This window comes from Pongo abelii, chromosome X (assembly GCF_028885655.2).
Source record: "Pongo abelii isolate AG06213 chromosome X, NHGRI_mPonAbe1-v2.0_pri, whole genome shotgun sequence".
Lineage (NCBI taxonomy): Eukaryota > Metazoa > Chordata > Mammalia > Primates > Hominidae > Pongo > Pongo abelii.
In genome coordinates, this window is record NC_072008.2 from 124,087,734 (window position 1) to 124,102,894 (window position 15,161).

Genomic DNA, 15,161 nt, shown 5'->3' on the forward strand with positions numbered 1-15,161 from the left:
AGGATTGCTGGGGTTCTGGGGAACATTTTGTAAATGGGGTTGAATTTGGGGCACAGTGTGTCTGTAGTGTATATGATGCTAAACATTTCTTTCATATCTTAAATGCATGTTAGGTTATTTTTTCTGAATTCAGTGTTTTTCTGTTAAGAGAAACACACCATAATGTTCACTCCAGTGTTACATTTATTCCCAAGGGCACTCAAGGACTTCAGAAAGCAAACAGTCCATGTTGATGTATTACACGTGCTTTTATCATGACCTACCTAGATCTGTGGTTCTTAACCAGGAGAGAGGATAAGGATATTTATCCCTGTAGTAGTTTTCTATTGCTTCATAACAAATTACCACAAGGTTAGTGGCTTAAAACTATGCCAGTTTATTAGCTCACAGTTCTGTAAGCCAGAAATCTGAGTACAGTGTGACTAGGCTCTCTGCTCGGGGTCTCACAAGGCTGAAACCAAGGTGTCAGCCAGGCTGGATTCACATCTGGATCTTGGGGTCCTCTCCCAAGCTCCTGCTGGCTGTTGGCAGACTTCAGTTCCCTGCAGCCACAGGACTGAGACTCCCATTTCTTTGCTGACTATCAGCTGGGGGTTCACTCTCAGCTCTTAGAGGCCACCCATAATCCACATCGCATGGCCCTCATAGGCAGTTCACAGCATAGATGTTTGTTTTCATCTAGGCCAGCCAGAGTGCATTTTTCTGACTTCCTCTTCCCCATCAGCCAGAAAAAAAATCTCTCTGCTTTTAAAGAACTCATGTAATTAGGCCAGATCCACCTATATAATCTACCTAATCTTTTTTTTTTTTTTTTCTTTTTTTGAGACAGAGTCTCACTCTGTCACCCAGGCTGGAGTGCGATCTGGGCTCACTGCAACCTCTGCCTCCCAGGTTCAAGCGATTCTCCTGCCTCAGCCTCCTGAGTAGCTGGGATTACAGGCATGCGCCACGACGCCCGGCTAATTTTTGTTTTTTGTTTGTTTGTTTTTTATTATTATACTTTAAGTTCTAGGGTACATGTGCACAATGTGCAGGTTTGTTACATATGTATACATGTGCCATGTTAGTGTGCTGCACCCATTAACTCGTCATTTACATCCCTCTCCCCTTCCTCCCACCCCACGACAGGCCCCGGGGAATTTTTGTATTTTTAGTAGAGACGGGGGTTTCACCATGTTGGTCAGGCTGGTCTCGAACTCCTGACCTCGTGATCCGCCCACCTCAGCCTCCCAAAGTGCTGGGATTACAGGCATGAGCCACCATGCCCAGCCTAATCTACCTAATCTTAAAGTCAACTGATTTGGAACTTGAATCACATCTGACAAATCTCTTCACAACAGCGTCTAGATTAGTTTGGGACTGAATAACTGGGAGATGTGTGTATACCAGGGGCTGGGAATCCTGGGGGCCATCCTAGAATATTGCCTACCACAACCCCCCAATGTTGAGATGTACCAATTTAGATAATGCATACCATAAAAAATGAAAAAAAAAAAAAACCAATTGCTTTTTTACTTGTTGCAATATTATTATTTTAGATACTTCATTCATTAACATGCTTCATTTGTTGCAGGCTAATAAAACTCCAAACTCTGGAGAGGTAATGAAAAAATAAAATAATAAAATCAAATCAATCAAATCAAAGTGTAACCTGACGCATGTCACCACTTTCAACATCTCAGTTTTCACATTTGTAAAGTAAAGGTGATAATATGATCTTTCCTACCCTTAAAGCGTTTAAGAGTTCAGGCTCTGAATTCAGAAGGCCTTGGGCTCAAATCCTGACCACTAAAAACTAGCTGTGAAACATAGGGCAAATTACTTAACTCTTCTAAACCTCAATTTCCCTACTTGTAAAATGGGTATAATAGTAGCATCTTCTTCATATAGTGTATGAATTAAGTGAAATAATATATGCAAAGTACTTAATGTGGTGCCTATTACCTAGTAAGTGCTAATTTAATTATAGTGATTATATTATCATTAAATAATAGATGAAACTGTCTTAGAAAGTATGAATAACTATTGTTATGTAACATATTATTGGCCGGGCGTGGTGGCTCACGCCTGTAATCCCAGCACTTTGGGAGGCTGAGGCAGGTGGATCATGAGGTCAGGAGTTCAAGACCAGCCTGGCCAACATGGTGAAACCCCGTCTCTACTGATAATACAAAAATTAGCCAGGCGTGGTGGCAGCCTGTAATCCCAGCTACTCGGGACACTGAGGCAGGAGAATCGTTTGAACCTGGGAGGCGGAGGTTGTGGTGAGCCAAGATCATGCCATTGCACTCCAGCCTGGGCAACGAGAGCAAAACTCTGTCTCAAAACAACAAAAACAACAACAAAAAAGAAACAAAAAAACATATTATTACTAGGTACACACAGAGAACATACCATTAAACAGGAACTGTACACATATGGTGGACATGTACAGTATCTACACATATTATTGCATATTTATTTAATGCACCACCTTAATTGTGTAGTCAAAATTCCCATTTATCTGTCTCTGAACACATTTGGTGTAAACATATCAGTATATATTCCCAAGATAAACATACTACAGAGAACTGATAACCATCTTTGAAAAGATGAAAGGTTTTGTATGGACTTAGTAACCAGAATCATAATTAGTGGGTGAAAATTACAGAAATGTAGATTTGGGCCAAATGAAATGAAGAAATCTGTTAACATTAGAGGTTACCAAAAAATTGATTAGATAAATACTAAACTCCATGTCCTTGAATGACCATTTACTGGTGAAGTTTGTGGAAGGAATTCATCTATGAGATATGAGGCTTGGACTGATGACCTTTAAAGTTCCTTCCCACTTCCAGATACCATCACATTGGGGATTAGGTTTCAACATATGAATTTGAGAGAACACAAACAGTCTATAGCACCAGAAAATTCTAGTTGTTGCTGTTGAGTGTGTGTGTGTATGTGTATATTAGCCTGGTGATTGACATTTCTATATAAATATTTGCCTTTAGATTGAGTTTCAAGCATTTAAAAAAAATAAAGATGCCATGGGTGGTAGACAAAAGACATCTTCTCCAGTTTGTGACCCAGAATAATTTTTTTGAAGGATAAAGTTCATATGCCTTTATTCATTTCTCTTTAGATCACGCCATATATACTCAATGTTTTGAAAAACAAAATTATGCTTAGTCCATACTGTTAGAAGTATACCTCCAACCTTGCTCCAAAAAGCTCCCGATCTGTTTCACAGATTCACCATTTCTAGTTGCTTTAGAAATTACCATTACTTATTCTCTTTATGTGTCAGGCTTGCAGTGCAGAACATATGACTTTCTACTGGTAGACTAATTGCATTTCAAGATTTGCTTTGTGGGTATTTTTTCAAAGTTCAGCTTCTTGGTGGTATTTATTGAAGTGTTCCAGAAACCGTCTTACCTACAATAGGCCCAGGACTCATAGTTATGTACTATGTTGGAAATGAATTTTAGATCTTAATTTTGTATGTAAATCTACCTTGTATACGATAGGTTATATATTTTCTTTTAATAATTCCCCCTTATTTACAAAGTAATACATATTCGCTGTAGAAAATCATTACACAAAGGTACAAATAAGGCACAAACCTCCTATTATTATTATTTTAATCAGCAAAAGACACTTGCCGTAAATCCTTTGTGAATATTTTTCCAGAATTCTCCATACACAGAGGTATACACATGTGCATAGATAAATGACTGACATGAATGGGATTATTCTATACACAGTATTCTGTAACATCTGTTTTCATTTAACACTTTATGAGCTCTTTTCATGTCAATGTATATAGAGACTTACCCCTTAATAACTTATATAAACATGTTGCTACTGTCTGCTAGTATCCCTTTGTTTGTCTGTTTGTTTTGCTAGTATCCTTTCCTTGAAAAAACATCCACTGAATATTCTATGCAGTCCTAGTAAGGAAGATAATCACAGTAGTCTCTCCTGACTTGGCGAGTGGCAAGGAATCAGCTGACCCAGGCCTGAACAAATGAGAGTTCTGTATGCTCCTAGCTAGATGGGCCTCCTAAGACCAATCAACATCCTCTCTGAGATTTAATATATAAACACTGACAGAGAAAGTCTCACTTCCTTTGGAACTGAGAGTTATTAAGACATTATAAGCTAAAGTTCCTTGCAGCCATCTTCACTAACTACAAGAAGGAAGTTGTTTGCAGTAGGAAAATTGAAGCCAAAACACAAAAAGAAGCAGATGGACAGAAAGAGAGAGCGTATTGATATATTTTAGGCCCTGGATCCAGCCATACCTGAAGCTACCACATCTGGACTACAGTCAGTTCTGCTGTAAAGGGGCATGAGCATTCCTAAAAATCACTCTGCTATGCAAAATTGTTCAATAAAAACCATAAGGCTTATGGGGAAAATGGTGTAGGGGCACAACATTCAAAAATTTCATCAGTGATATATACACAAAAAGATATGAACCTAATAAAAATGGCAGCACAGTTTTACACATGTAAAATGATTAGGAAATACATAAATGCTACAATAAAGATGGTACTTTATTTTGAAAAAGACCTGAAATTTGCTTGTGGAAGTAGGTATCAGAAGGGTTGCAGGTTGTAGACCAGGTACAGTGGCTCACGCCTGTAATCCCAACACTTTGGGAGGCCAAGGCAAGAGGATCACTTGAGGCCAGGAGTTCAAGACCAGCCTGGGAAACATAGTGAGTAATATTAAATCTTTTCCTGTCAACAGTATGTCTCAAATCACCTAACACTGTACATAAAAAATTATTTTTCCTGAGTTATCACTTTAGCTCTTGCTTGTAACAAAAGGCTACATGCATTAGGATGTACTTGGAACACTGATGTTCTGAGTGACTGGTTACCCTTGGGGTTGAGGCAAAATTAGCCTCAAGGATGCTGCCAGTTTGTAGTATTCTTGCCAAGAGGAGAGAATGAACATCCCACAGATGAGTTGTTCCATACAGTGGCTGTGACCTCTAGTCTTTGGAGAGTAGAGTATTTGCTATGCAGATAAGGAATTTAGTTAAACATAAAAATTTTCCTTAAACCCACATTACCCTTAGATCTATGAAATTTTAATAGTCATTGGGAATGAGCCAGGTAGGAAAGGTTTTATTCTTATTTTTATCTACACACATGATTTTGCAGCATCATATGATCTGCTGAAAACATTTAATTTGAGGGTATTTTTAGTTCTGAGGTATCCTAGAAAATAGTATCTTATGGACCAAGGATCTGAAAATTTTTCTGTAAAAAAGGCCTGATAGTAAATATCTTAGGCTTTGTGGGTCACACAGTCTCTGTCCCAGCTACTCAACTCTGCCATGATAGCGGCCATGTGCAATATATAAACAAATAGTCCTGGCTATGTTCCAACAATATGTTATTTACAAAAACAGAGAGTGGGACAGATTTGTCCAGTGGACCATAATTTGCCAACCTCTGCTTTGGACCAATAGTTTTTCATTTGTTCTTTTTTTTATCGGGCCTTAGGACAGTCTCTGGAGATTCAAGAAAGGTCATACAGACAGGGACCTCAACTTTGAAACCCTGTTTCAAATAGAGCAGTTTTTATTTGTATACTATACGGACTTTTGCATAAAATTAAGTTGGATTAAGGTTCCATTTCTAATACAGAGAAAAGCTTCAAAACCACTGCCTTGGATGATACCTAAAATCTGCTGCTTTAAAACTCAAGAACTGATATTTCAGGCAAAATAAACACATCTTTTACATCTTTAAAAGTGATGATGGGGCCGGGCTAGGTGGCTCACGCCTGTAATCCCAGCACTTTGGGAGGCCAAGGCGGACAGATCAAGAGGTCAGGAGATCGAAACCATCCTGGCTAACACGGTGAAACCCCGTCTCTACTAAAAATACAAAAAAATGAGCCGGGCGTGGTGGCTAGCGCCTGTAGTCCCAGTTACTCCGGAGGCTGAGGCAGGAGAATGGCATGAACCCGGGAGGCGGAACTTGCAGTGAGCCGAGATCGAGCCACTGCACTCCAGCCTGGGCAACAGAGCGAGACTCCATCTCAAAAAAAAAAAAAAAAAAAAAGTGCTGATGGGCAGTATTTATATGTGTTTTAACGTTTCCAGCAATTCATTCTAGCAATTGGCTTTCTCATGCAATTGATAAAAGCATTTAAACGGACAACTTTGAAAGCTCTAAAAATGTTACCAGTTTATCATTCCTATCCATTTTACCTTTTTCTAAGTATAATGTTTAAGGCAGCTTAAAAGGTCCAAGAGAGCTATTATGGTATACTGAAAAAAACAAAAAAAGCACCATACTAAGACTCCGTATTTGTCTCCACTGCTAGATTATTAGCTTTTTGTAGGCAGAAACTTAAGTTGTCTTTTTCTGTTTTGTTTTTGTTGTTGTTGTTGATGTTGTTTTTGAGACAGAGTCTCCCTCTGTCGCCCAGGCTGGAATGCAGTGGCGGGATCTCAGCTCACTGCAACCTCCGCCTCCCAGGTTCAAGCAATTCTCCTACCTCAGCCTCCTGAGTAACTGGGACAACAGGCAAATGCCACCACGCCCACCTAACTTTTGTATTTTTAGTAGAGACAGGATTTTGCCATGTTGGCCAGACTGGTCTCGAACTCCTGACCTCAAGTGATCCGCGCACCTCGGCCTCCCAAAGTGCTGGGATTACAGGTGTGATCCACTGCGCCGGATCTAGTTGTCTTTTTAATCTGTGAATTGTCCTCAGCATCTAGAACGCTGCATGACACCAAATTGTATATGTTTACTGAACTGAGTGACTGGTTTCCACACACGGCATGTTTTTGTTGTTGCTGGTGTGTGTGTGTGTGTGTGTGACAGGGTGTGGCTCTGTGTGTGTGTGTGTGACAGGGTGTGGCTCTGCTGCCCAGTCTGGAGTGCAGTGGTGCTATCTCAGCTCACTGTAGCCTCAACCTCCTGGGCTCAAGCGATTCTCCCACCTCAGCCTCCACAGTAGTTGAGACCACAGGCACATGCCACCACACCCAGTTAAATTTTGAATTTTTTTAGAGACGGGGTTTCACCATGTTGCCCAGGCTGGTCTGAAACTCTTGAGCTCAAGAAATCCACCTGCCTCGGCCTCCCAAAGTGCAGGGATTACAGGCGTGAGCCACCGTGCCTGGAACTAACACCTCTATCATATAGAGAAAACTAACTTTTTTTTTCTTTGGAAGCCAGAAATTCACTATTAGATATCTAGGAAGAGAATACATTCAGGTAGTTAACATCTTTCCATAAATATATCTTTCCCTACCTTATATCTGGTAACTTTCCATAATCCAAAAAGAAAACAAAAAAACCTATCTTAGTGAGCAAAACGTTTTTAAAAGTTAGTACTTTGAGTTACATTTTTATACCTAGGAAGTTAATTAACATGTTTAAGACACATAAAACCTAATAATTTTTAGGTTTGACAAAAGTCGTACCCTCACAAGGATCCACAAATCCCTTGTCTCCAATTCTGAAACTCCAAAAGCTCTGGAAACCAAGTTTCTGGTTTTGTTTTTTTTTTAGTAATTTATTTGACAGTCAAATAGATCTATCTTAAACTTATTTGGCAGAAGCGTCTGACTCAAACTGAATGAGGCTATTTACTTGTATTTATTTATCCCGTATGAACAATCATATATCTTGCTGCAAAAATATTAATATATTTGATTATGCAGTGTTTTCCCTAAACTCCCTGGGGTATTATAGAATATACAGTATATGACATTTGGTTTTTACCCAAGTCCACCAGACCACAGCAGACCTTGCCTTGCTTGACAAAGTCTAGAGCCCCTTTCCAGCTTCTCTGAGGCCATACCCCTGGCTCCAATCCAGCCTTTTCTTGAGTACTAATTGAGGCTGCACGAACAGCTCAAAATGCCTATCATGATGTCAGTTGGAGAAATAAATATGCTGTGTGATCATACTGAAAGTCAGTGTTATCACCCTGATGGTCAATGACCCGTGGTTTAAGAAGGAACATCTCGGTTTTTTAAAAAGTACCTTTCTATTTTTATCACCAGACGCTGGGCAGTTGAGGATCAGAATTAAGCCATTAGTTCGTAGGCTTGCAATGATATCTGCTCAATAAATATTTACCATTTAGCTGACGCACATCTTGGGCAGTATGTAAGAACTTCTCTCACATTGTGTTGGCAGCGACAGACATGTGCGGAGAAAAAGTAATCGGAGGCCTCATACTGGCTCAGCTCCAGCAATAAATCCATCATTACTCCATGGAACTGGCACATTCCCCGTGTATATCTCAAGGACCCCACCCTCTGGCCGGCAGGATCATATCTAGGGATCTCAATTAGCGATCTCTTAGTGAATAAGGGCGAGTTATTCTTGTAACGCCAGAGGTGGTGGACCTGCCGACGCCCTAGGGTGGGACATTCCGGGCTTGGATAGTAAGACATCGTAAATATACGGCAAAATGTCCACACCAACGTTTCCCGAGAGTATTTCTTTACAAGTAAAAGACCGACTCAAAATCATCCCTCTCAAAACGCGTCTCTTTGGAACTGCAGAGTTAAGGAATAAGACTTTCTGCCTGACCCCACCTACGTCGGGCGCGCGCTCTCAGAGCCAGGGCACCACACGCTGCTCCTGCGCAGGTCCTAGACTCCTCCCTTCGGGAGGCTCACCCCGCTCCCTTCTCGGCTACTTCCGGCCCTCACCGAACGCCCTCAACGCGCTTGCGCCGTTTTGATAGGCTTCTCTGGCAGAAGTAATCGGAGCGCTGCCTCTCTGGAACCGCCCCCACCACCTCTTCGCCCCGCCCGCGTATTACCGCCCCTCCCGAAATCTCGCGAGGGTAGGTGCGCGTCGGTATTTTGCGGGCAACTAGCTCTTCCAGCTGCTGTAAATTGCTGCTGCGGGAGAAACTGGAGCAGCTGTAGCCGGCGCGCCCTTCCTCCCCTACTGCGAGGAGCCACCGCCTCTTTCGCGCTCCTTATACACCTATCACTGGGAGCGGTGGCAGCAACATTCCCTGGACCCACCGCCGCCTCTTCAGGCGGCCGCTTTGCCGGTCATTCCCGAAGCCCGGCAACTGAGGGCGGCCCCCTTTCCTTAACAGTCTCCTCGCTACAGATCGTCTGCTCCCTCAGCCTCGCCCGAGACCCACTTCCCCAGTCTCGCCCGGGTGGAGGTCGACAAGGAGGAGACAAGAGTCACCCTTCCTCCAGGCGGCGCCGGCCCCCTCACCCGCGGGTGTGTCCTATAAATGGCGTCGGAAAGCGACACCGAGGAATTCTATGATGCCCCTGAAGATGTGCACCTAGGGGGCGGCTACCCCGTGGGGTAAGTAACTGCTGCTATGGCAGGAAGCCGGGCATCCCAAGCCCCCCGCATCTCCTGTGTCTTCCCCCTACACCCCTCCCAGGTCCCGCTGTGTCCGCCACCGCTGTTCCTCCCCGTCTCACTGGAGTACTTCAGAACCCAGACCTGGGGCTTCTTAGGGCGGGGTGACTCGGAGAAGGGGGAGTCAGCCACCTCGGGCAGCCTCCCGGCTGTTTCCCTACTGAACGGTCCCAGGGTCTCTCTCGGAGCCCATTTCTCTTCTGATCCAGCCTTCTGGGAGGGGGAACAGCTTACGTGCCTGAGTCGGAGATTTGTATCTGTGGGGTTCTGAGCTTACCTTTCAAACATACGTTTTGGCCTCGGGGACCGTAGATTAAAGGAGCAGTAACAGGAGAAATGTAACTTGTGGTTTTTTATTCTCCCGTTTACCGCTAACTTACCTATTCACTTCAGAGGTGGCTGTAACTCTCCCCTATTTGCCGTCCTCTTTTTCTTACACACAACGAAAAGGAGCGGGGGTAAGGTTGGGTATTTGCTTAAGAAAGTCCTCTAGCGAATGTACTCTAGATCAACAGTGTTTTATTAAAATAACACCTTATCGTGAGGTAAAGGAAATCGAATACACGGTCCCTATTAGAAAGAATGCGGTCTAAAAGGATGGCCAGACAGAAGAAATGTGCACAGCTGACTGCAGAGGGACAAACAAGTGCTGAGTAATCTGGTGATTGGAAGGAGAGCCCCAGCTTTGTGTTCTTTATCTAATTCTGCAAGATGTTTTAGTGGTGATTAATATGGGTGATTCTGAATAGGAAGTACAGTAGTTGGAGTGCTCGCTTGGCTAGGACTTGTATTTACTTACCCACTTCTCCACTTTTCAAAGTTGGGGTAGTGCTTTAAAGCGATTTCGCCGAACTCCCCTATGAATGTACGTGGAAATAGAGGCAGTGAAATATATTTTCATGCTGTAAGAACTTGAGGATTGGTAAAATGTAGATGTTAGTATAAAGGACTAATATGGTTCGAGAAGTTCACTGCCTTCAATTCTCACACTTACTTCGTGGGAGAAATACCCGCTGTGATGCAAGTATAGTTAGCCATGCATGCTAGAAGTCATTCTGAAAACTAATGTATGTTTATACACAATATGCACCAAAAAGTTACAGTAATAAAATCATAAAGCAATGTACGTTGGTGGATTTCAGATGTGTGTCTTTCCACCAACCTTCATGTCACTGTTGTGGGATTTTGGGGTGGCAGTGGCCAATCTTGAGATGGCACCGAATCTCCTTCAAGTTCAATATCTGAGACAAGTTTAGAGCTAGGTGTAGAGCATAGGAAATACATTTGGGTTTTGAAATGTATTGGATTTCTGTGAAACTTAATTTTTGTGTGTGTGGTTTTCCCTTCAAAGTAATGAACTGACAATTCAGATTAAATGAGAGACCAAGTCCTTTGGTACTTTTGTGTGTGTATATTGGGGTGGGGGAGGAAAATCATCAGTTTATGAGATGATTGGTTTAGAACTACTCTGTGGATATTGTTTCTTTCCATTGAATAAGTTTAATTTCAAAGGACGCAAGTTATATCAGGACCTGTGTAAACCGTCTAGTCCAGTACCTGGGCACAGAGAAAGCATTCAAAATGTTCATGCTTTCCTCCTTCCTTTCTTGGCATTGGCAAATTTGTTAACTTTACACATAGCTTACTTTGGGAGATATATAGAACTTGGAGCTATTTTACTTATCTAAACCGGATGAGTCATTTTGATAGAATTGATAGAGTCACTTCTTCCCTCATGAGATAATATAGCTTCTCAAGCACTTTGATCCTCTGATATTAGGTGAAAACTGAAAAAGGTTTTTTTGGAACTCAGCTTTCTAATTTTAACTTTAACCTGCCCAATTACTAAGTGTGTTGAGTTCTATGGATAAAACTAAAGGGTCAGTTTGTGGATTTCAGGGCTCCTTTCTGTATTAGACGATTGGAAAGAGAATAGACTAATCTGGAGAATTGCATCTGAAAAGAACTGGCAGCACCGAGGGCAGAAAAAGATTAGCATCATTTACATTTTCCTCTATCCTTTGTGGAAGGTTGTATCATTTTCATAAGACACCGTGAGGAGATCTGGGTGGGCAACTTATAACCTAGAAATGTAGTGAGAAATCTTGATTTGTGGAAACAGATTGCCTTACTAGATATTGGTCATCAGAAATATGTTCTGTTCCTTGATATGATCTGGAGTGGCAAACTATACAATTTCTAAGGTTAGTAGACTGAATTTGGGCACTTCAGAAATGTTCCTTGCTGTTGTGTGTTTGGGAGTACACAGACTATGTCAACAAATTGTAGTGAACTGAATAGGCAGTGGAGACATCTCATGTTTTGTTAATTAGCACAATCCTAATACACAGGCTATTTCCTAAAATTAATTTATTTCTTGCATTTTCCTTCCAATGATGTCTTCAGCTTTGTTAATCTACTCTTTGAAAGCAAATTTAATAAGTTAAAAATCAGCCCAGTTTTTTTAGAGACTTTTAATTCCAATACAGCCTACTTTTCCACAGTGGCAGATGATCTTCACTTGCCCAGCTTTGTAATATATGCCATATTTATAATGATTTTTTATTGATATTTTAGGTCAGGTTTTCTTTATTCTTTTCTTTTTTCTTTTTCTTTCTTTTTTTTTTTTCAAGATAGGGTCTCACTCTGTTGCCCAGGCTGGAGAGGTGGTGAGATCATGGCTCACTGCAGCATCAAACTCCTAAGCTCAAGTTATCTTCCCACAGGTGCATACCACCCTGCTCAGCTAAAGGTTTTTTTAGAAATGGGGTCTTGCTATGTTGCCCAGGCTGGTCTCAAACTCCTGGCTTCAAGTGATCCTCCCACCTCAGTCTCCCAGGGCACTGGGATTACTGTCAGGCATGAGCCATCTCGCCAGGCCCAGGTTTTCTCATTTTTATCTTCATTTTTACATATCAGGAACCTTTTTTTTTTTTTTTGAGATGGAGTCTCGCTCTGTCGCCCAGGCTGGGGTGCACGATCTCTGCTCACTGCAACCTTCGCCTCCCGGGTTCAAGAGATTCTCCTGCCTCAGCCTCCTGAATAGCTGGGATTACAGGTGTGCGCCACCACGCCCAGCTAATTTTTAGTAGAGGCGGGGTCTCACCATGTTGGTCAGGCTGGTCTTGAACTCCTAACCTCATGGTCCGCCCGCCTCGGCCTCCCACAGTGCTGGGATTACAGGCGTGAGCCACTGCGCCTGGCCTAGGAACCTTAGACTCAGAGACGGTTAAGTGAATTTGTCCTAGGAGAGAGCTTTTAAGTGGCAGAACTAGGATTTGAAACCAGCTCTTCAGACTCCTAGTCCAGTATTTTTTTTTTTTTTTTTTTTTTTTTTTCTGTGGAGGGCAATGAGAGCAGTGACAGAGAGGTGGACAGAGATCCTCCCCTGGTAAATTCTGGAGTAAAATGCTTTAGGACCAAGTTGCTGAATTGAACTGATACATCATTAAAACCAGCAGCCCAAACTTTTTTGTTCTCTTGGCAAGAAATTCCACTTTCTTTCAGCAACGTGTATTTTTGTTTTGTCAGATAGGAATTTTGCAAGATCATAGCCTGTTGCAGCTAGAAGGGACATCTAGTTAAACTCCTTCGTGTAAAATGTTGTGAAAACTGAAGCCTAGAGAGAGAAAGAAACTTGTAAAAGCTGCCACAGCAAATTAATGGTGGAGCTAGGTCTAGAACCCGGATCAGTTTGACTGTCTGGCGTTCTTTCTGCTACTGGGCTGTCTTTTGATAGAGCAGGAAAGAGAGGAGGAATTGTGTGGTATACTAGAAAAGAGCCCTGGACTGTGAGTCATTTTATTTCCTCATCTTTAAGTTGAGGGGATTACACTCTTGAGAACCCTTCCAACTCTAAATGTCTTTATATTGAGGTTTAATAGTGTGCTTGTATTGATAAGCTTTTGTTCTTGGTAAATCTTTCATGATTTTTTTTTAACCTTTTAGTTTAACTTAATGGTATTTGGTACATAGTTCAAGACCCATAAATTTGAAATTAAGTATTTACTGGGTAAATTATATATGAGATGAATGCCCCCGCTAACTCATGTGGTTTATACTTACACATACTAAAGGCTGGCACTGAGAACATGTTGTAAAAATAAACGTAACATTTTCAGCACTCTTTTTTTTAGTGGCAGCCAAAATATTTTTGAGGCCTTGGAAGAAGGATAGAATCATAACATTTTTAGAGTAGGAAGGGACTGGAGATCATTTTAGCCCAGCCTTCCCTTTTAACTGAAAGTGAAATTTAGGGTCTGAGAGGGGAAGTGACGCATTGCTAATAAGGGCAGACTTGGAACTAGAGCCCAGGTCTCTTGATTCCTCAGTTATACCATGCTACCATGTCTGCGGAAGAAGGGAAAGTATTGCTGGGTATTCCTGCCATAGGTTTCTGGCACTTACCCTATTAGCTGGGCTTTTAAGATGGTTTACTTGACTGTTTCTTCATACCTTGCTTATCAGAGGTCTTGAACTGTTTTAGAATCCTAAGTTTTGCTCACTAGTTTTTTCCAAGTGAAAGTGAAAAACAATGGCAAAATAGCTTGTCTAAGAACAGTGATTATTTGTATTATTTTATTCTTAGGCATTTAGTTAGTATTAACTGCAATCTACCATATTCAGATAGGAATAATGATAAAATCTTAAGTCATGGGAACTGAGACCAAACTGTCCTGAATAATTTTTAGGTCTAAAAAACAAAAAGGTGTGTAGCTGCCTTTGTTGAAAACTCAGCTTCTCACTTTACTTAGGTGTCAGAAACATTTCTCTCTGAATTGAAAATTGATAGAAGTTTTAATTTAAAAAACACCTGTGCAATATTTATTACTTTAGGGAAGTTTCCTTAAAAATGGCTGTTTGTTGATGAGTTGACATTTGATCACAAATTTGATTACTGAAGGCTCTGAGGAGTGATAGAAGTATATTTACAAATGCTGTTTTATCGCACTCATGTAACATCATATTGAAGTGAGAAAAAACAACCCTCTACATATTAGTAAATTCAAGTTCTAAATTTAGTGACATCCGGCCGGGCACCGTGACTCACACCTGTAATCTCAGCAGTTTGGGAGGCTGAGGCGGGTGGATCACCTGAGGTCAGGAGTTCGAGACCAGCCTGGCCAACGTGGTCAAACCCCATCTCTACTAAAAATACAAAAATTAGCCGAGCGTGGTAGCACACACCCAGCTACTCGGGAGGCTGAGGCAGGAGAATTGCTTGAACCTGGGAGGCGGAGGTTGCAGTGAGCCGTGGTCACGCCACTGCGCTCCAGCCTGGGCAACAGAGCAAGACTCCGTCTCAAAAATAAATAAATAAACAAGTTATATTTAGTGACATCTAACTGTCAATTGGTAACTCATGGGGGTAGGATAGTCCCTAGTGGCATGGCAGTTTGGGGGCTCAAATTGAATCTGTATAAACTCCTGTAAATTGGAAACTTTATTCTCTTCTTGTGATAATCTACTTCATAAGATAGGACAGATGAAATTTGTGGTTTTTTTTTTTTGGTTTTTTTTTTTTTTTTTGAGACAAGGTCTCACTCTGTCACCCAGGCTAGAGTGCAATGGTGCAATCTCAGCTCACTGCAGCCTCGAGCTCCCCAGGCTCAGGTGATCCTCCCACCTCAGACTCCCAAGTAGCTGGGACCACAGATGTGCACCACCACGCCCAGCTTATATATATATATATATATATATATTTTTTTTTTTTTGTAGAGATGGGGTTTCACCATGTTGCCCAGGCTAGTCTCAAATTCCTGGGCTCAACTGATCCACCCAACCTCGACCTCC

The 15,161-nt window shown here is 41.7% G+C and overlaps 1 protein-coding gene across 1 annotated transcript in view; it reads left to right on the top strand.

The window, feature by feature from the left end:
- The first annotated feature begins 8,698 nt into the window (after positions 1-8,698).
- Positions 8,699-15,161, top strand: part of WDR44 (WD repeat domain 44) — a 102,725-nt gene continuing 96,262 nt past the window's right edge. The window contains exon 1 of the mRNA XM_024240958.3: positions 8,699-9,308. Within this exon, the coding sequence (XP_024096726.1) occupies positions 9,232-9,308 (77 nt within the window). The 5' untranslated portion in view covers positions 8,699-9,231. The remainder of the gene's footprint in view (positions 9,309-15,161) is intronic.